At 41.5% G+C, this 23,514-nt stretch overlaps 1 protein-coding gene across 1 annotated transcript; it reads right to left on the minus strand.

Moving 5' to 3' along the window:
- Positions 1 to 22,237: 22,237 nt before the first annotated feature.
- Positions 22,238 to 22,627, minus strand: LOC121810568 (pentatricopeptide repeat-containing protein At5g04780, mitochondrial-like). Its single transcript, XM_042211331.1, has one exon. It carries the CDS (start codon positions 22,625 to 22,627, stop codon positions 22,238 to 22,240), a length of 390 nt encoding a protein of 129 aa, XP_042067265.1.
- Positions 22,628 to 23,514: the final 887 nt, after the last annotated feature.

The raw sequence follows: 23,514 nt of genomic DNA on the forward strand, positions 1-23,514 counted from the left end.
TCATGAAAATTACAAGTGTGGTTTCATCAAAAACTACTAAGGTAGTTGTTAATCTCAGTAACTTCCTAATAGCTTTGACCGTGAATCTGAGTATGCCTATGAGTATTATATTTTGTTATGATTACTCTAGCCAAGTGTCTAACTCGAGGGAAACACGATCTGATAAAGCTAAGCAATCACATAGAGATGAAGTATGAAATTAATTAAGGATTAAGTGCGCAGCAAGACGTTAAGGTTTCCAAGATATCATCAGAGAACAACCTGGCAGAACTTTTCACAAAAAGCCTATATGGCAACATGTTTTACACATGAGGTGAAAAGTACGGTAGTTCGATGTATCATGGCCCGAGACCTGCTTAGAGTATAATTGGGAGAGTTTTGGCAGTGGGTATACTCGAAAGCATGATTTTGAGTATAAGTGGGAGATTGTTAGGATTGGTATACTGAAAAGCATATTTCGAGCATGTTGCACGGATAGAATTGCTTGCATACAATAAATTCTACAATCCACTTTTAACCCAAGGCAAGAAGAATTAATTTTATCGCATTGGTGTTTGCTTATGCATTTATAAGATGTTTCTCAAACATTTAAATGTATAAGAAGCAAATAAGTCTAATTCTTCTACATAGTAGACTGGTCGTGAACGACGTTCACAGAAGGTGACGCAGTCGGTCCTTTGTAGAAGAGAAATAGAATTTCACAACCTAGATAGGCTTTGGCTACCAATCGTGAAAGGTTACAGTGTCAGTCCGCATGTTTCCTTACCTTAGGAAATAAACGACACTGGTGTGGTATAGCACTGAAGGATCTAACAGTTGAGATAAGTCTTTCTTGCTATTTACTGAAAGACGAGGTCTCGGTGATTGTTATTTCTTAATCATTGTTGATATAACATTGAGCATACGATATTGATTATGCACTACTTTGATTTATCAAATGGTGCGGATTTTTCGCAATCCAAGAATCCTGATATCTTGGGTAGTGGTGATTAATGTCTACAGGTGCTAGTATTGTTATTGCAATGAATCGTGTGCTGGGTGAGTCCAGTTTGATAATATCCTCAAGAGGTGTTCGAAAAAGGTTTTATTATTCAGAAACCCGGCGGTTGGAATTTATTCCAGAATAATAAATAAAGATTTTGAACTAGACAACTCTTGGAAAAAGATATTAATTAATTAAAGTCAAATAGCAGGCTTAAATTAATTAATGGATATTTATATCTTAAACACGGGAAATGTAATAATGGAGTACTCATTTCAGTTGGAAGAAGCTCGGCCAGAAAGGAGTTCGGTAAGCTCGGCTTACCGAGCTGAAACTAGCTTGGAACTAGCAGAAGAAGAAGGAAGCTCGGCTTTGAGTTCGGCTTTGAGCCGAAAAGACAGTTGGTCTTGAGCCGAGAAGCAAAGGAGTTCGGTTTGTGTACCGAGAAAGGAGTTCGGTTTGTGAACCGAGAAGGGAGCTCGGTTGTGAGCCGAAGAGAGTGCTCGGTTGTGAGCCGAAAAGAAAGTTCGGTCTTGAGTCAAGAATAGAGTTCGTCTTGAGCCGAAAAAGAAGAAGCAACAGTTCGGTCTTGAACCGAGAAGGAAGTTCGGCCTAGAGAAACTAGCCGTTGGTGCAGCAGTTAGTTAGCCGAAATGTAGCAGTTATTCTTCTTGCTTTCTTGATTCTTCTTGTAGTTAGTTAGTAGCAGTTGCTACTTGATTGTAGAGCTTTAAATAGCTCAAAACCATGTACGTAGTTAGTAGTGAAAATCAATAAAGAGTTTTCAAGTTTTCTCTCCAAGATTACCATCTTCGATACTCTAAGTGTGAGTGTGTGTTCTTCTGCATTGTGAGTGATCATACAACTGTGAGTGTGTGTGTGATTCACCTGAGTGTGTGAAAGTCTTGTGCGTATTGAATCCCAACAAGTGGCGCCGTCTGTGGGAAAGGGGATATTGAAGCTGATTTGCAGAGGATCAAACGGTTTCAGAGATGGCAGCAAGGCTTGATGCAGAAAAGTTCACAGGCAAGAATGATTATAGCCTGTGGAAGATGAAGATGAAGGCGGTCTTGATTCAACAAGGCTTGGCCGCAGTTCTTGCAAATACAGAAGAGAAAGGAAAGGCTCCAATGCTTGATGATAAAGCTCAGGCAAAGATGGAGGAGATGCAGCTCAAGGCACATTCTGCAGTGATTCTGTGCCTTGGAGATAAGGTCTTGAGGGAAGTTCAAGAAGCCAAGACTGCGGTGGAGATCTTGAACAGGTTAGATGAAGTTTACCTGGCAAAATCTTTGGCTAACCGGCTGTATCTCAAGAAGAGGCTCTATGCCTATAGTTTTTCTGGTGAAAAATCTATCATAGAGCAGTTGGAGGAGTTCAACAAGATCATTGATGATCTGGGCTCTGTGGATGTTAAAATTTCAGATGAAGACAAGGCCATTCTTACATTGAATGCCTTGCCTAGCTCGTATGACCAGTTGAGTGATGCAATTATCTATGGCAGAGATAAGCCTATCACCTATGCAGAAGTCTACTCGGCCTTGATGGCTAAGGAACTCCAGAAGACTACCAGCAGAGGCTCTGCAAGCTCCAATGTTCAAGCTGCAGAGGCCTTGAATGTGAAGAAGTTCAAAAAGCAGAACTTCAAGAAAAAGTTTGAGGGCTCTAAACCCTCAAGTTCTGATGCTCAGAAGGAAACCAGAGCATGTTTTTGGTGCAAGAAACCAGGGCACTTGAAGAAGGACTGCCATGCCTGGAAGAGAAAACTAGCCTCTGAGGGCCACAACACTTCTGATTGTGTAGAGAGTACTGATCCCCCTGCTCAACTCATGAATGTAAGTGATAATGGTATCAGTCACAGGTGGATAATGGACTCAGGGTGCAGCTTCCATATGTGCCCCAACAAATCTTGGTTTCATGATCTTCAGGAAGCATCAGGGACTGTAGTTCTTGGAAATAACCATGTGTGTCAGATCAAAGGGATAGGGAAAGTGAAGCTAAGTTTGCAAGATGGCTCTATAAAGATCCTAACTGGGGTGAGGTATATTCCGGAAGTGAAAAGAAATCTCATCTCATTGGGAATGCTGGAGGAGAAAGGATTCACCATATTGATGAGTCAGGGAAAGATGCTTGTGAAATCTGGGAATGCAGTGATGATGGAGGCTGACAGAGAGCACATTCTCTATTATCTGAAGGCTAAGGCTGTTGATGGAGAAAGCAATGCAGTGTCAGATGATTCCATAATGCTATGGCACAAGAGATTGGGCCATCCAGCAGAAGGAAGCTTGAAAGAACTCATCAAGAAGGGCCTGATCTCTGGGGATTTCAACAAGATGGACCCCTGTGAGCAGTGTATACTTGGAAAAGCAAAGAAGGCACCCTATCCTACAGGTATTCACTCTTCTACAGCCCCATTAGACTACATACACAGTGATCTCTGGGGCCCTTCACCTGTAAGCTCAATTGGTGGTGGGAAATACTACCTTGCTATTATTGATGACTACACTAGGAAACTGTGGGTGTACATACTGAAAGAAAAATCAGAGACATTCACAAAATTCAAGATATGGTGTAAAGAGGTGGAGCTAGAGAAGGGAAGGAGTGTTAAATGCCTAAGAACTGACAATGGCTTGGAATTCCTATCTACTGAGTTTGATCTGTTTTGCAAAGAGAAGGGTATGAAGAGGCACCGCACTGTTCCTGGTAACCCCCAGCAAAATGGTGTTGTGGAGAGGATGAATAGGACTATCCTAGAGAGAGTAAGGTGCTTGTTACTCAGTTCTGGTCTGAGCAACCGATTTTGGGGAGAGGCTGTGTATACAGCAGCCTATCTCATAAATAAGTGTCCATCTACTGCCCTTAAGTCTGAAACTCCTGATTACATGTGGTATGGAGCCCATAGTGACTACTCAAAATACAAGGTGTTTGGGTGTGCAGCCTATGCTCATGCTAGGCAAAGTAAGCTTGAGGCTAGGGCTCTAAAATGCATATTGCTGGGGTATCAGAGGGGTGTTAAGGGGTATAGGCTCTGGTACATTGAGCCTGGTAGGCAGAAGGTGGTGGTGAGTAGGGATGTTGTGTTCTTGGAGGATCAGATGCCATACTTAAAAGGGAAGCTGGACTCCAATGAAGTTGAGAGTGATTTCCTCAAGGTGGAGCCAGTGGGACTTTGCCAAGGAGCAGGTGGAGCCTCTGACTCAGAAAGTGAGTCTGAACCAGAGGATGATGGTGCTCTAGCTCGAGGTAGAAAAATTGATGAGCCTACAGCAGATTCTGCCAGAGAGTACCAGATAGCAAGAGATAGAGGCAGAAGAAATACAAGACCACCTGAAAGGTTTTCTGTTGTGGTCTACTATGCACTTTGTGCTGCTGAGGGCATTGATATTGCAGATCCTCTCACATATAAAGAAGCCATGAAGAGTAAAGACAGAGAAAGGTGGATTGAAGCCATGAATGAGGAAATGGAATCTTTACTCAAGAACAAAACATGGATTTTGGTGGATAAATCCAGACTGACTACAGATGGAAAAGAAAGGAGGCTGATCAGTTGTAAGTGGTTGTTTAAGAAAAAGATTGAGACCACTGATAAAGATAGAATCAGATTCAAGGCAAGGCTGGTGGCTAGGGGCTTCACACAGCAAGAAGGAATTGATTTCAATGAAGTATTTGCTCCAGTTGTTAAGCACACTTCGATTAGAATCTTGTTGGCAGTTGTGAACCAGCTAGACTGGGAGCTACAACAGCTTGATGTGAAGACAGCCTTCCTCAATGGGGATCTAGAGGAGACTATCTTTATGGAACAGCCAGAGGGCTATGTGAAGACTGGAGAAGAAGGCAAGGTGTGCCTGCTACAGAAAAGTCTTTATGGACTTAAGCAAAGTCCTAGACAGTGGAATAAGAAGTTTGATGCACAGATGAAGAAGATTGGCTTCTCCAAGTCAGAATATGATGATTGTATTTACATCAAGAAGGCAGGCAGGACTCCCATTGCCTACCTGTTACTCTATGTGGATGATATGCTACTTGCAGGCCCTTCTATGACAGAAATTCAGAAAGTTAAACAAGATCTGAAGTCGAGCTTTGATATGAAGGATCTAGGAGAGTCAAGGAAGATCCTAGGCATACATATTCAGAGAGATAGAGGCTGCAAGAAGCTGTGGATGCTGCAAACTGATTATATTGACAAAGTTATGCAGAGATTCAGAATGGAGAATGCTAAACCTGCCTCAACACCCTTGTCCCAGAGTTTCAGATTATCAAAGGAACAAGCTCCTAAAACTAAGCAAGAGGCTGATGAGATGGAGGCTATCCCTTATGCTAGTGTTGTTGGGAGTATCATGTACACTATGATTTGTACAAGACCAGATCTTGCTCATGCTATCTCAGTGACTAGCAGATACATGGCAGACCCGGGGAAGGAGCATTGGAATGCTCTTAAATGGATATTGAGGTACATGAAGTCAACTAAGGACTGGGGGATTGTGTTCAATGGCTGGGAAGGTGGATCTGAGGAGGTTGTGCAGGGGTATTGTGATGCAGACTATGCTGCAAATCTGGACACCAGAAAGTCTCAAACAGGTTATTTGTTCACCATGTTTGGAACTGTGATCAGTTGGAAATCAGGTCTGCAGAGTGTAGTTGCTCTCTCAACTACAGAATCAGAGTATATAGCTCTCACTGCAGCTGTACAGGAGAGTTTTTGGATCCAGGGAGTGATTTCTGATTTTGGTTTTGACCAAGAAACAATGGTGATTCATTGTGACAGCAGCTCAGCTATATGCTTGGCTAAACATCCGGGTTTCCATGAAAGGAGCAAGCATATAGACATAAAGTTGCACTTTATTAGAGATGAGATTGAAAGGGGAAGGGTGAAGGTGGTTAAGATTAACACCTTGCACAATCCGGCAGATATGCTAACTAAATCTCTAAGTAGAGACAAGTTTGATCATTGCAAGAAGTTGATCAATGTTTGTGCAAGAACTGAGATGAGCCCTCAGGTGGAGAATTGTAATAATGGAGTACTCATTTCAGTTGGAAGAAGCTCGGCCAGAAAGGAGTTCGGTAAGCTCGGCTTACCGAGCTGGAACTAGCTTGGAACTAGCAGAAGAAGAAGGAAGCTCGGCTTTGAGTTCGGCTTTGAGCCGAAAAGACAGTTGGTCTTGAGCCGAGAAGCAAAGGAGTTCGGTTTGTGTACCGAGAAAGGAGTTCGGTTTGTGAACCGAGAAGGGAGCTCGGTTGTGAGCCGAAGAGAGTGCTCGGTTGTGAGCCGAAAAGAAAGTTCGGTCTTGAGTCAAGAATAGAGTTCGTCTTGAGCCGAAAAAGAAGAAGCAACAGTTCGGTCTTGAACCGAGAAGGAAGTTCGGCCTAGAGAAACTAGCCGTTGGTGCAGCAGTTAGTTAGCCGAAATGTAGCAGTTATTCTTCTTGCTTTCTTGATTCTTCTTGTAGTTAGTTAGTAGCAGTTGCTACTTGATTGTAGAGCTTTAAATAGCTCAAAACCATGTACGTAGTTAGTAGTGAAAATCAATAAAGAGTTTTCAAGTTTTCTCTCCAAGATTACCATCTTCGATACTCTAAGTGTGAGTGTGTGTTCTTCTGCATTGTGAGTGATCATACAACTGTGAGTGTGTGTGTGATTCACCTGAGTGTGTGAAAGTCTTGTGCGTATTGAATCCCAACAGGAAATAATAAATTAAAGAGGTAAATCCCGGATTACTCGTAATTTGGGATTGGACGGGCAGTCAATATTATTTTACTGTAGTGGTTGATAATAATATTCTGTCGGACTTGTATTAAATTGAGACTCAGTAAAAGCCCAACAGGTTTGGCCCAAGTCCAACCCCATGGATCCCTAATCTGGCCCATTATAACTCAATATAAAAGGAGATTAGAAAAGAGATTTAGGGTGAAAAACCTCATAATTTTCGTGCTCCCCTCTGGGAGTGGACGAAAAATCAGTTTTTGAGAAAACTGATATTCTGTCTTCTTTCTAATCAAGCCCTTTTCGATTCTGATAAGCTTTGCCCACCCAAAGATCAGATTCTGAGTTTGGGATACAGATTAGAAGATTCGTGGTTGAGTACGAAGATCTTTATGTGGAGAAGGCGCAAGCAATCGTCGATTCTTTGGAGAATCAGATCGGTAATTCTAAACCGTATGAAATTCATGAACTAGGTTTTAATTCCTTTTACATGAATTGTATGCGTTCTTGTATGCAATTGATTATTTAACATGTAGATATTTAATCCCATAATCGGTCAAATAAATCCATATGTATGATTTATTTGTGTATGCATGACTTTCGCTGTGCAAAGGGCACCAAACCCCAACAGAAATGTCTATCTTTTTGTTTAGCATGGGGAGCGTCCCTACTCCGACTAATTATGTAATAATCGAATTCGTGTCTGGGTGTGGCGAGTGTCCATGCCCAGACTAGTGTACACAACATGTGGATTGGATGCCATCCTTCGAGTTGGGCAGTCTACGGGAATCGAAATATGGCCACATTTCCCGTTCACGTACAGTTCAGATGTGGTATACGGGACCTATCTAAAGTGGTTGTTGCCACGTATGGTTAATCGAATTCGGGTCTTAATATGGGTAGCGTCCCTACTTTGTCTAGTGTACACGAGAGACCGCGAGTCATCAAGCGGGTTGGCTGATTATTGCGACCATGGGAGGTGGCCACCTTCCCGGTACCAGAAAGAACAGATATGATAGTTTTTTAAAAGGCAAGGCCAGATCAGTTGTTATGATTGATGAAATGTGTTAGTGTCCTCGTTCTTTTTAATAAAACCCCGAGCTCACTCGTGATGGATTGACATGAAAGTTTTATGAAAATGTATTTGGCTTGTGTTCACTGAGTTGTACTCAGCCCAGCATATGTTTTAAAAATGTGCAGGTTGAGCAATGATGACGATGAGTGGTGTTGAGCAGAGATGGCGAATTTCCTTCGATAATATTTGGATGCATCATGTGATGTCATTCGCTCTTGCATGCTTCTGCTAAACAATATTTCTTTCGAGTTCATGTAATTGTCGATATGAGATTCTGATTTTATTCAAGTTATTCCTATAATTTCAAGCCAAGTCCAATTATACAATCGTGTTCCCCCTTCTTCCCCTCTTAATCCCCCACTAGTCGCGATCAACCATTCTTTCAATCCTTAGAAAGAGCGGGCGTGACCAAGGCACACTAAATGATGACTTATGATGAGAATTTTCTGATGGGTTGATAGTGTAAAGAAAAGCATACCTTGTTGATGATCCAATCCCTTGTGACTTCCTTTGTAATTACTGGAATTGCCTTTGTTTCTAGCGTGCCTCTCACTCTATTCTTTGAGTTTCTCTGTGCCTGGTACTTGTTAAGTGAATGGAAAAGTACCAAGCTTCCCATAAAAAATTGTCTCCCTATTTCCTCCAAACTGAGCACACATGAACATTACCTTGGTAATGAACCTCTTTAATATACATGATCTGAATGGGTCCTCTTCATCAGGCAACAGGTAGTACCTATCTGCACTTCTTGTCATGTAGAACCATTTTTTTTATCAATGTGAACTATGTTGCGCATATCATGATATGGTACTTTACCTTCATTTATAATGGGTTGGAGCTGACTGAGGCACTATCTCAGCCTTGCCGGCTTGTTCTGATCAGTGAGATGTGACTTCACTACACTTGTATGTACTCTGAGTTGTTTCTTCGTCACCCACCTGCAAAGGTTGGTTTTGCTTACTCCAACCTTTGGTGCCATCTTCCCGTAGGAAGATCTCTCAAGGACAGATAGCGATTTTATCTTTTCCTCATCCACATTGATTTTATATGCTCTTTTAAACCCGGTAACTTTTGCCGCCATGATTGCAGGTTCCCCATTCTTCATCTTCTGTGAGGCTGCCTTCCACCTGTAGATGGTCTTCCTATGCACTCCAAATGTCTCTACCTCCCCTTTGTGAAGAACACCAGCATCACTATTCTTGAGCAGGTGCTGCACAATATTGTTCTTGATTTTGCTGCTCACGAATTTGCTGACTCTCTGCTCTCCATGTTGCTCCTCCTCCTCCATTCCCAATTATGAACATTTTCTGAGGGATCTTTAAAAAAAAAGAAAATGTAGTGGGTTTATTGGATTTTTTTATGGTAGTGGTAGTTGGATGAGTAAATGAGGAGATGGGTGTATTTATAGTGTTTAGATGTTGAATCTGGACAGACAACCAAAATTTCAGGTTCCCTTTCAAATTTTTAAGAGGGAAATTAGCCAAATGTAATTCCCTCATTTTTTTAAAATCTAAGTGACCTTTGATTTTCAGTTTAAGGTTGTACATTTTTTATTGTTTATATGTAAATGGCTAAATTCTGAATTAAAAAAAATTTGAAATCACATGAATTCGGTAATTTTTGGAGTAAATATAAAAAAAATTTATGTTAAATTGTTAGGATTGGTAATGTTGTTTCATTTTGCCAAAGAGAATAACAAAAAAATCACATGAATCGGCCATTTTTGGGGAGTAAATGTAAATAAAAATTATTCTAAATTATCCAAGGGTAGAATTGGCACTCCATTATAAGAGGATAAAATTTGAATAAAAAATGGACAAAAAGTTGGTCCCAAAGTTGTCACACTCATTTACCACATACTCCAACACTTTCCTAAAACTCCCACCTAACTCAACCGGGACCCCTAAAGTGGGACAGATGGAGTATTAATGAGGGTCCCACCAATTATACATTGATTAATCTTCTTTTCATTTCTCATTTCTCTTACGTTACCAATTATACATTGATTCTCGTGCCGTCTCAATTGACCATATTTTTTTGGGACGGGTGGAGTAAACTTTTTCAGTGATATCATTATAATTTAATAAGAAAATCAATTTCATTAAAATTTAAAAGTATAATGTATATTTAATTTATATTTTTATTACAATAAAACTTGAGCTACAAATTTTAATACTTCCTCCATCCCATAAAAATATATGCAAATTTCATTTTTGTCCATCCCATAAGTCATCTAATTTATTATCCTTATGCATAAGTGAATGACAACGTATATCATTAGGCCTGTCAAAATGGATATCGGATATTGAATACCTGATATCCAAACCCGAAAAAACCAGATAATTGGATACTCGATACCTAATTTTTCGGGTTTCAGATCGGGATCGGGTAGTGAGATTTTTGGGTTATCGGGTATCGGATAACCGGATATCCGATCGGGATATCCGAATTACCCGATTTTTTAAGTTAATAAATTAAATGTAATTTTGAAAGTCACATTTAGTGTTAGGGTACACAAAATATTAAAATCCGTGAACTCCCCCCTCTCCTGCCTCTGCTCTCACCTAGGCGTCTCCCTTCGCCGCCATCCATGTTTAGTGGTAAGAAGTGTTTTTGTATTGCTTTTTGTTGGATTATTTAATGTTTGAAGATAATCTTTGATTCTATATCTGTTTAGTTTATCTTGGTGTATATGTAAATTCACTGTAAGAAATTAAGAATATAAGGCAAACAAAATTAAGAAGCCTTTAATTGTGGTTTGTTACAGAATTTGCAGACCTGTTCTATCATAGCTTGACCTCATTGCTGTCAACACCCGATTTTTCCAGATTTAAGACTAAATAACAGAACCTGAATCAAACTTGTTGTATTCCAAAATAACAGTATTAACATACATGTAGAAACAATTTCAAATATTTTGTGAATTAAACGCATTTGTACTCATAATTCATTCACCATCCAGTTTGCCTCATTCACCACCAGTAGCTAAAATTTGCATGAAATAATATGCACAGCTTCACCAATGTACTAATAAAATCAAAATCGAGACTGGATACTCGATTTTCGGGACTGGTCACCCGAGTCGGGTATCCGGATACCCGAAATCAGTTTCGGATCGGGTATCGGGTATCAATTTTTGGGAAATTCTGGATCGGATACCCGAAATTTCTGAATCGGGTATCCGCGGTACCCGATTTGACAGGCCTATATACCATCATTAAAATACTAATGATAATTTGAATTTCATTATCCACTCTTACTACTTTAATTATCATTCTCTTCATCACTCTTATTTTACCAATTTTCTCTTAATTCTCGTATTATATCATATGCCCACGTTATTATGCAACGGAGGAATTACGAACCTAGAAATATATTTAAAATTTGAGTCACATGAACCATTACTGAAGCAGGGTCAAACACTAGAGGGGAGTGTTTGGGTGTTAAATTTGGGATGACAATTTGAGTGTGGAGCTATGATGCGAAAGCAAGTGCTCTCCTTGACGGAAGCGGCAGCCTCTAGAATACGCCACCTCTTAGACCAGCGTTACCGCTCTTTCCTCAAGCTCGGCGTCAAGTCCCGCGGCTGCAATGGCTTATCCTACACCCTTAATTATGCCGGTAAAACCCCCCCCCCCTCCTCCTTTTTGCTTTCTATTCTTAATTAGGGTTTTTGCCTTTTATGGATGGGTATGGAAATGGCTTTTAGGATTGGTTAAATTCATCTTAATTTAATACTATATCATATGATGAAGTTAGCAGTTCCATCAATAAACATAAAACTGAATCGTTTTTATAGATTATATGCGAATGAACCATCTTGACATGTCTTCTTTAAGATAGGATTTTGATTTCAATCTAATACCACCTCCGTTCTTGAAAAATAGAATCAGTACGGTTTTAATGCACAATTAGTAAAGTAAGAGAGATGAAAAGAAAAATGGATAAATTAAGAGAGAATTTGAGAAAAAGTAGTGGAAGTAGTAGTGGTGGATTGTGAGGTGCATATCCTCGAATAGAAAGTTTAGAAAATTTCTAATTTTAAGTGACGATCCAAAATGGAAATAGTTTATATTTTTAAGGGACGATCCAAAATGGAAATAGTTTTTATTTTTAAGGGACGGAGGTAGAATGTGACAAGGGTGTAATTGAGTTCCATTTCTTGGTTAAACATCTGAGCTGGGGTTTATTGTAGTTGGTTTGAACACACAAGCAGACTGTACGACAATTGTTGACTTAGTTTCTCTTTTTCCATGTACTGTTTATGCTCTTAAATGGTAATGGAATTTGATATGTTTGAGTATGATCTTCACTTTATAGATTCCAAATCCATGGTAGAATCGGAAATGCACTTGTCATTTGCACTGATCGAGTTTAGGCATAGATCAATGCTACAACGGGGCTTAGGGCATCCAAAATGGGCGCCCTAAGGCGCGCCACGTCAACAGTTTTATCCTCCTACCCTCACACCTGTAATGGGGCGCCCTAAGGCGCGCCTTATATATTTTAATATTGTTTTGTTAATTAATTTAAATGTTTTCAAATATATAATGCAAACTAATTTAAAAACACAACGAGTAACCAAAAACCAGTGAATATTGCATTAATAAATACACAAAAGTTACACGATTCAAGTTGGCTAATCTACGCAATTCCCAACTTCCGGCGCAACTCATCGATCAACCCCCGGAGAATTTCGGCTTCGGCGAGGTCCGTACACTTCTTGAGGGCCTTATGCGTCTGCAACAACGTCTTTGCCATTGAGGCTGCTGCCAACGACTCATACGCGGCGGCCGTCACGCTCGGGGCCGGGATCGGCGATGGCGCGGCGGCGGTCGAGGATGATGTCGCCGCCGCCTTCCCCTTGGCCTTCGCAGCCTTGACGCCTATGGGACGCAGGGAGGACATCGGTGTGCCGGTACTATCGTCCTCCATGTACGTCCGGTTGAGGTCCACCGGACGAGTTCCACTTTTGCTGCTCGTGTAACCACCAGCTTCGGTGGTCTTCGTCCTCTTTGTCTCCCCGGTGTGCAGAATCCCGCCTTGGAACTTCTGCTTGTCCCTCAAGAGTGCCCAGATGGCCTCGTGCTTGAAGTCGCCGTACAGGGACTGGTACGACAACAACGCTTTAGCGCGCACGTCGCTCAAGCTCTCGCCACTCCCCTGCTCCCTCGCGCACTTCTCGTACTCCGACGAGAACATGTTGATTTGTCTCTTCACCTAGTCCCAGTGCTTGCGAAGCTGCTCCCGTTGGCGCTTGTACGCGCTCGGCGGCTTCGCCGCATTGTAGCGCTCGGCGATGCGCTCCCAATACGCCTGCTGCCTCTGGTTGTTCGCGAATATCGGGTCCTCCGATATATCCACCCAACACCTCGCCAATACGAGGGTTTCATCCGACTGGTAGTTTGTACGGCCGGGGGCGTACTCTTCACATACTCCCGGAGGTGGCAACTTCTTTTTCACGGGGGCAGAAGCGGATGGGGTGTCGTCGGCGGCGGCGGATGGGGTGTCATCGGCGGCAGCACGTTGGGAGGGGCGACGGGTCGGTTTGGTGATAGCTCCATGTCAGACAAACCATACGATTCCGTGCTAAATTTGGGATCATACTGTGCGTTGGCGTCGAACGGCCGATATTCGTCGGGTTCTGTACCCGGCCAACGCGACTCCCCAAACATCGGTCTGTTGGGACTTGCATCCATTTCGTTGAAATAATAAAAATGTGAGTTTCGAGAGTGAAATCGTGAAAATGAAACGTTACAAATGAAGATGGGGTAAGGGCATTATACACAAATAAAAAACGCGTGACATCGTCCGCGACCATCGTCCGCCGATCCCGCAATGAGGCGCCCGATGGCGCGAACGATAGCCCATCGTCCGCGCCCATCGTCCGCCGAGCCCACAATGGCACGGACGATGGCGCGGACGATATGCCATCGTCCGCGCTTCAAACGCAGACGATGCATCAGGCGTGGGCGTAGGGCGCGGACGATGGCGGGAACCACAATGGGGCGGACGATGGCGCCCGCAGAAAATGGCACGTATCGGGCGTCCCATTGTGGATGCCCTTATATGAGGAAAAGGTAGTGGGTGGGGGAAACTTAGTGTCAGGTCATGTTTTGAAAATTTTATATTCCCTCCGTCCCATTACAAGTGATGGATTTGGCCAAATTCCACGAATGGACCTCCTGGGAGGTAGTATTCGTCGTTTGTTCCCACAAAAAAAAAGTTTCCAGAGAGGGGAAAGACACGAGAAGCTCACACGTATATCCATAGTAAACACACGTTAGGCTCATGCGTGTTTCAATTAAACACGCGATTTGCTCATGCGTATTTGAATTTATACACGCGCGTATTTCAATGTATACACGCGATTTGCTCATGCATGTTTTAATTTATACACGCAATAAGCTGATGCGTGTCTCCCTTGGATACAAAATTCAGTCCAAGCTGCTGCTTCTGCTTTCTGCCTCACACAGAACGCGAAAACTGCTCTGCTTCGTAGCCCCATTCATCCCAACCAGCAAAAATCGAACCCTAATCCGACATTTAGCTGCTCCCATTCCAATTTGAAGTGTTGTTAGGTAACTTTCTACCCTTTGTTTCGGTTATTATTGGTATATTTTAGTTGGGTATAAGATTTAGGGTTCATGGTGTTTTAAATTTTTTTGTTGAATTTGGTTGAATTTAGCGTATATGATGTTTATCGTACTTATTTTGCAGGTGTGATGGTGTTTGTGAGTTTATATTGGGCTGGGAAAATTATTCAGCTCCCAGGTTTGGGTGTTGCTTATGATCCCCCTCGTGCAAAATCATTTATTATATTAAATGAAAAGATATCTTATTATCAGCTAGTTTCAATGATATGTGAAAAAATTGGAATTGATTTAGATGCACATACGATTGATTTAACATGGAGGCATAATGTGGTTTTTAGTGGAGTGGTGAATTATATAGCTACACCAGTGGATGATAATTTGTTGGAGTATATGTTTGCTGAAAATCCACGTCAAATTGAATTTTTTATTGAATATACTCCTTTGACTACTGCGTTGCAATCTGAACCACCTATCACTCAGCATGATGTTGGAACATCTAGGAGAGATGATTTTCATAGTTTTGATGTCGGGACATCTAGGAGGGATGATGAATATCATAGCACTGAATTCAACACATTTGGGAGGGAGGTTGATGAACAACTAGATGTACCAAATGTGACATGTGATGGTTATGATGGTTCAGATGGTTTAGATAATTGTGATGGTTCTGATAATTGTGATGGTTCAGATGGTTCTGATAATTGTGCTGGTTTAGATGGTTCTGATAATTGTACTGGTTTAGATGGTTCTGATTGTGATGGTTCTGATGGTTCTCAACCAACTGATCTTGATTATAGTGTAGAATCATGTGAAGATTCTACAGACGACGAGACACTTGAAATGATAGTTGAGAATTATGTACAACCATCTGTTCATGGGGAGCAACCTGTTCCCGACTATGTGCCTGAAGGGTTACCATTTTTTCGATCATAGAGATGTGGGAACGAAATTTGATAGCAAATTGCAGTTGAAAACTGCTGTGACATTATGGCATGTGGGAATAAGTCGGATGTATGAGGTTATGGATAGTAAATCAAGAAGATGGCATGCAGTTTTTAGGGACCCATTTGGTCCGAAAAGAAAAGGCAAGGATATTGGGCAACGATACCCATGTAATTGGGAGGTTAAAGCAACGTTTAAGAAACGTGATGGTAGCTGGTCTATCAACTCATGGGTTGATCGTCATTGTTGTATGGGAGATCACGATCCAAGTGAACATGTTAATCTTACATCATCCATGATTGCTCTCTGTATTCGAAGTCAAATTGAAAATGATGTTGAATTCAAGCCTTCTTCGGTACATACATATATCAAAGATAAATTTCACGTGAAAATCAGCTACAAGAAAGCATGGTATGCTCGCAGAAAAGCTATTGAGCTTGTATATGGTGGGTGGGAGGGATCATTCAGACAACTCCCCAGCTACCTGACTGAGTTGTAAAGTCAAAATCCTGGAACAATCGTTGAGTGGTTGCATGACCCTATATTGAGTCAAGGTACTACAAAGGTGTTCCGGTACGTATTTTGGGCATTTGAGCCAGCAATAGAGGCATTCCAACTAGCAAAGCCGGTCTTATCTGTTGATGGGACTCACCTGCGTGGAAGACTGAAAGGTAAACTACTTGCTGCAGTAGGGTACGATGCAAATAAGAACTGTTTGCCTGTTGCTTTTGCTATTGTTGATGAAGAAACAAATGAGTTGGAGTTGGTTTTTGAATCTTGTCACAGTGCATATTATAAAGCATGACCAGGAAGTGTGCATAATATCAGACAGACATCAAGGCATAATAAATGCTATGCAGTCTGATGTGTGGAAAGAGGTACCCGTTGGTTATCATCGATACTGTTTAATTCACGTTCGATCGAATGTGTTACAAAGACACAAAGGCCCCGGAGTAAAGAAATGGGTATGGATAATGGGTGAAGTAATTGAGGAGCGGAGATATTGGACTGCAAGGCGTGAATTAGAAAAGGTGAGTCCAGAAGCTCTGAGGTACCTTGAAACCACCATAGATAGATCGCAGTGGACTATGGCACACGATGAATTTCGTCGATGGGGTGAGACATCTACTAACATGGCCGAGTGTTATAACAATGTGTTGTTATATACGAGGGAATTCCCAATTAGAGCTATCATTGATATTACATTCTGGCGGACCATCAACTGATTTGTTAATCGAACGACTCTAGCCAAACAATGTCAGACGCCTTTGACACCGTGGGCTTGGGAGTTATTTCAGAAGAATGACCGTCGAGGGAGACGTCATCATGTTAGGACTACAAGCATAGCACAAGGAACTTATGAGGTGCTAACCTATCACAGAGGTCCGGGTAGAGGCCATAATATGCATGTTGTGGATTATCGTGAAAAGAGATGCTCATGTGGAAAGTGGCAGACCTGGAGAATGCCTTGCTCTCACGCTGTTGCGGTGCTGAGAGAACGCAGTGATGATATCTTTAGTCATGTTGATTCCCGATACCATACAGATGTTTGGATTCACCAGTACGCAGGTATGTTATTTAGATACTTCTTATTCTTACATTATTATCATGTCTTACGGTTGCAATTTTATGCAGCTGCGTTCCGTCCATTGAGACACCAAGATTATTGGTATGAACCTGAATGGACGTTGGAATGTTCCCCAGCACGGCTACTTCCTCGTTCACGTGGGCGATACAACAGAAGCAGGATACACAACCAAATGGATGAGCGCGAAGACGATCCGCCAAGAGCTCCTCCTCGATGCCGCCTTTGTGGAGAGACCGGCCACAACAGAAGAAAGTGCACTTTAGGACGTGTTGTGTAGTCATATTATATTTGAGAATCATGTTTGAGACTTAAATATTATTATGTTTACGAACAGTATTTTAGATTTTCTAATAGTTAGTCAGACTGAAAGTACATGCTTAAGTAAATTTGTTATGTACAAACTCATCTTGTAACGAAAAAATCATCAGGTTTGAGAACAGTATTTTACAAGGCATGCGGCGCCCAGACCAAACACCCGGCCGGGTGTTTTGACATCACCAAAACACCCGGTCGGGCGATTTCTACGTGGTGTTCAGAAAGTTCACCCGGTCGGGCGATTTGAAGTCCCAATTTCGCCCGGCCGGGCGATTTGATGTCTAAATGCTAATCTTCATTTTCTTGCAGCAGTTTTGGAGGAATAAAAAACGGTGTACGACGAGAATTGATTTTAGAGCTATTTTATTAAGCTTGTGTGTTATTAGTGCGTTGATATAAAAGCTCGAAAAATTATTGGTATGAACCTGAATGGACGTTGGAATGTTCCCCAGCACGGCTACTTCCTCGTTCACGTGGGCGATACAACAGAAGCAGGATACACACCCAAATGGATGAGCGCGAAGACGATGCGCCAAGAGCTCCTCCTCGATGCCGCCTTTGTGGAGAGATCGGCCACAATAGAAGAAAGTGCACTTTAGGACGTGTTGTGTAGTCATATTATATTTGAGAATCGTGTTTGAGACTTAAATATTATTATGTTTACGAACAGTATTTTAGATTTTCTAATAGTTAGTCAGACTGAAAGTACCTGGTTAAGTAAATTTGTTAAGTACAAACTCATCTTGTAACGAAAAAATCATCGGGTTTAAGAACAAAATTTTACGAGGAATGCGGCGCCTAGACCAAACACCCGGCCGGGTGTATTGACATCACCAAAACACCCGATCGGGCGATTTCTACGTGGTGTTCAGAAAGTTCACCTGGTCGGGCGATTATCTGGACCAATTTCGCCCGGTCGGGCGATTTCTACGAGATGTCCAGAAGAAGTCCCAATTTCGCCCGGCCGGGCAATTTGATGTCTAAATGCTAATCTGCATTTTCTTGCGGCAGTTTTGGAGGAATAAAAACGGTGTATGACGGGAATTGATTTTAGAGCTATTTTATTAAGCTTGTGTGTTATTAGTGTGTTGATATAAAAGCTCGAAAAATACACATCACAATCCACATGTAATAAGTAGACAATACATCTCATGATAACTGACTACTTAAATGACGATGGTGTATATTTAATCGGGCCTTTTCCTCTGTTGTCACGGCTAGACCTTCTACGTGGGAACATGCCCATAATTGTCTGAGACAAACTTGGCCTGGAGCGTTCCTTGTCGAGACGGGCCGTATGTGCACTACTACTAGGGCGATCAACTTGTACACTACTCCTAGGAGGGTCAATATGTTCTCTCCTCGTGGGGCGCTCTATGTAAGCACTACTTCTGGGACGCTCCAATTGTGCAGAACTCTCAAGAGCATCATCAGCATCGTCATCATCATCATCATCAGCATCATCATCATCATCATCATCATCATCATCATCCGCAGCATCATCATCTAATTCCTCATTTGTTGGAGAGTGCACGATATGGACACCTGAGAAGAATGAATCATGTGTAGTGGGCTGCCATGGTAGCCCAACTCTATCAAACAGAGTCACCCAACTAGTCTGTGGTGCGTCTGACCAGGTAGGAAACCAACTAGAGGGATCTGATGCTGGTGGATTTTGCATTTCGGGCTCAGCAGCAAAATTGTCAATGAGTGTATCCAAATCTATGTTGTCATCTGAATTAATATTTTCTTCATTTGCTGCTTGTGATGACCCTGGCATGTCCTGGGACATTCTGAAGTGCCGTGAATAACCGTGCCCGCCTGTTCGGACACCTCTTTGACCAATACCGCGAGCACTTCAGACAAACCCCCGGGACATATCCACATCAGTGCGCTGTGTGGAAGGTATGACCGTGCGTTCACTGTCGCCGCAATCGGTAAGGCAGTTAAGAACAAGATTGTTAATCTTATGCAACAAGCCTACGACGTCTGCTGGATCAAAACCGCGCGACAATTGAAATACACGGGCCAATGTCTCAGACTGTAACAAATAAAACATGAATAGTTAATAACATAAATACTTTAAAAATGAAACAACAACTATAAAAATACAATACTTTGAGTGTTGATGATGATGCAACATTGTTCATCCCTACTTCTGGAAGCCTACCCGGCAGTGTGATATATGTGATAGTTATTTTAAAATACCACTCCATGTATAATCGAGTTCTAGTCACCTGCACGTGGTCTTCAAGAGGCTCCAAGTAATGATCAGACACGAACTCCGACCTTCTCTCCCACTGTTGAATGTAAGCCTTGTTCTGCGTTGCCCAGTTCGTCTTAGCTTTTCCATGCCGATTTGTTTTGAAATGCATTTCATTGAAACCCCAATCACGCAATTCCAGAATGAACAGAGTGCCTCCAAATTGTCTCACAACGCGCTCAGGCTCATGTGCTTCGACAATAGCCCAACAAACCATGTACGTCACAGATCTCCAACTGTTGTTTATCTCGAGGCAGGAGTCTGGCAATTGACGGTCCACATATGGCATCCAAATAAACTACAATAACAAGTTTACATTAAACTAATACACAAATATATATAATATTATACAAATATATATCAAAACATTATTCATTATACCTGGCTATTTTGGAGTAATGATAACTGTTCACGATAATGTCGAACAGAATGTTTGGGGGCCTTGTTTATCATATATGAGCCAGTCCACCTACAATGAGATAAGTTTCCAATTTAATATGTTGTCATTAAATACACAAAAGAGAGAAAACAACAAACTTACATTAATGCACATGGAGTGTTGTTTGTATGTACACGTGTCATCACAAAATCAGGTCTCAAAGTGGGCATCCTCTCCCACACCCACAACTGTAGGAGTACGGTCGGACCTCCAATGTCTATCCTTTTGCCCAGGGACGCCTCACAAAGATTATGATATAGTGTAGCAAGTGCAGCACTCGCCCAACTAATCATAGATGCAGCCTCTACATCTCGAAGTTGGGTCAACCACATCAGAGGTATCTTACACCCTGAGCCGTCGGGTAATATCAACCCTCCCAATAGCACAAGCACAATCATACGTGCCCGTTGAATGTAGGCCTCGTCTTCCAGACCATCTTCTAACGGTTCAATCGACATCCTATGTATTAGAGTCGATGCCAAGATACCGTTTTCCTTCATCTCGCTTTGAAGGGGATAGAAGCCCAACAGCTCATCACATAAACTCCTCCACCCAGATTCACAATACCCATTTCCTGTAAAGGGTACTCCATCTACACGTAGAGCCCATAATACTTGAACGTCCTGTAAAGTAATAGTAGCTTCTCCTACGGGAAGATGGAATGTATGTGTCTCTGGCCTCCAACGTTCAACCAAAGCTGTGATTAAAGCATGATCTACATCTAGCGCCTTCCCACAGTAAAAAACCCCACAGAAACCAAATCTGCAGACATAATCAATCACGCGTCTGTGATGATTATCTATCTCCCAAAAATGGCCCTCAAAGCGCCGAATATTGAAAGGAGTTGTTTCCTCGCCTGCCCACGCCTTGCGAGATATATGACTGTGCTGATAATGCAATACAGAAGGATCTTCTGGTCCATATCGCGACATCCAAATATAATCAACAATTAACAACATTCGACACCAATTTCAATAATTAAACAAAAATTCGACCCCAATTTCAATAATTCACAAATTCATCACAATTCAACACAAACTTTATCACAAATTCATCCCAACACCTAACATTCGAAACCAATTTCAATAATTCGACAAAAATTCGACACCAATTTCAATAATTCCCAAATTCATCACAATTCAATCCAAAAATTCTTCACAAATTCATCCCAACACCCAACATTCGAAACCAATTTTAATAATTCAACAAAAATGGCAGACACCTATTTCAATAATTCACAAATTCATCACAATTCAACCAAAAATTTCAACTCTTGAACCCTAAATCTATAACCAACAAAAAACGAAATTAAGGGTAAAAACTTACCTAACAACACTTAAAAGAGATTGGGGAGCAGCTAGATGTCGGATTCACTTTGATTTTCGTCGATTTCTCTTCATTTTCGCCGATTTCTCGCGTGCAGAGGGGGAGCGCTGGAGTGAAGAAAGAGGGCAGAAGCTTCGGTTTTCATCCAAGGCAAACACGCGTTAGCGTGATGCGAGTTTAAGGCAAACACGCAAGAGCGTGATGCGTGTTTAATTGAAACACGCGAGAGCGTGATGCGTGTTTACTAAACACGCGAGTGCCTCATGCGTGTTTAGTTAAAACACGCGATAGCCTGATGCGTCTTTCCCTTATCTGGAAACTTTTTTTTTCCGGGTACAAATGGCAGATAAGTTCCTCCATAACGTCCATTCATGGAATTCTGCCTGATGGATTTCTTTTGGACACAGGAATTAAGAAAATGATATGTATTGAGTTAAAGTGGGGAGAGTAAATTATGAGAGAGGAAAAAGTAAGAGAGATAAAGAGAGAATAAAGTAAGAAAGAGAGAATAAAGTAAGAGATGATAGAAGTTTTGTTTTCAGCTAAAAAGGAAATTGATCACTTGTGGTGGGACGGAGAGAGTATTTTGTCTGGCTTAAGAGTTATATTACTCCAATTTTTGATTCACATCAATGGTTGTGTAATATGTGCATATTCAGTTTGCAAGATTATATCCCATGATTAAATTTGTACTCCCTACGTCCTATAAAAATATGTGCACTTTCCATTTTCGTCTGTCCTACAAAAATATGTGCATTCCATTTTTAGAAAGTTATATCAATTAAATAATATAGGTCCCACTATCCACTAACTCTACTTTAACTAACATTCTCCTCATCTCTCTTACTTTACCTCCTCATCTCTCGTAATTTACCAATTTTTTCTTAATTCCCGTGCCGTACCCATTGCCCATATTTTTATGAGACGGGGGAGTATTATGTTTGGTTCATGAGATTGAATTTAATAAGATGGATAGTCATGTGATAATTAGTCATAGCCAACCCCCTCCTACTAAATAATCTCACAGCTTAATCCTAGATTATATCTTGCAAAGCCCGAGATCATCGTGTTCCAAAGGATCACACTTCTCTTCTCTGCTTCAGAGAAAACAGAGTGAGACTGTTTAATGCTTCCACATCTCACATAAACATCGACAAGAGAAGAAACAACGTACTCGTTAGCACCAAAACCAACTTTACACACAATTGCGTGCACTTGCTTCCGTTGTATCAATGCCGCCAAGGCAGCCGAGGCACAGAGAACAGAGGAGATCATGAAAACATTCATCTCGACTCCATTTCTCTGCGCTGTGAGAAACAATCTCAACGCCTCCTCATATAGATCGTTCTGCACGAATCCAGCCATCATCGAGCTCCATGTGACGTCACTCTTCTCCGGCATGGCCTCAAACACGTGCAAAGCGTCGTTGATGAATTGACATTTTGCATAAACATCAAGCAAAGCTGTGCCAACGAAGGCATTCGACTCCAGTTATTTAATAGTAAATGCAGTTCATCATTATTTGATAATATTGGACTAATATGATATAAATGTTGTAGTTCTAAGCTTGTGAAACACAGTCTTGGCATACTCTCTCCAATATGAGCTGCTTCACCACCCTCTTCTCTCTCTATTAGAATGACGTCTCACAACGTTTTTTAAATATAACAAGCTGATTAGTTATATGAGAGGGTGTAGGTGAGCTGCATCACATGAGATAAAAACCATGGGGTATATCATTGGAGTTGAGTATAAAGACTCAATCGATTGGTATTCTATTGTAACAGAAATTGACATTCAAATTGGGGATTCATTGTGGAGAGAGCTCAAGGTTAATCGGTTAAGAAGAAGAAAGGGTTCTTGGTGATCATTGGTATGGCTCGCTCAGTGATTGTCGCTCACATTGGTTAGTGAATTGAGCTACTGCGTTTTAGCTGTGATTGTATAGGATCAGTGTGGGATTGATTGTGTAGTTTCTGCTATTGTATGCTTCTGTAACTCTCCTCTCTTCATCAATACAAATTTGTCCGAGTTCTCCCGTAGACGTAGGCCATATTGGCTGAATCGCATAATTTGGTGTGTTGTTGATTCTTAAGTTCGATTATTGCTTAGTGTAGCTGTGAATTGCATATATTTGATAACAAATTGGCGCCGCTCTGTGGGAACTATTGATTTTGCAATTGATGATGGCTGCCTCTCAATTTGATTTCGAGAAATTCATGGGTAGAAACGATTTTGAGCTTTGGAAGGTAAAGATGAAAGCCATGCTCGTGCAGCAAGGGTTGTGG

This window comes from Salvia splendens, chromosome 7, assembly GCF_004379255.2.
Source record: "Salvia splendens isolate huo1 chromosome 7, SspV2, whole genome shotgun sequence".
NCBI lineage: Eukaryota > Viridiplantae > Streptophyta > Magnoliopsida > Lamiales > Lamiaceae > Salvia > Salvia splendens.

Bases quoted from the DNA above. Each gene is read 5' to 3' on its own strand.
- LOC121810568 (XM_042211331.1), bottom strand. From the start codon at position 22,627: ATGCCGGAGAAGAGTGACGTCACATGGAGCTCGATGATGGCTGGATTC.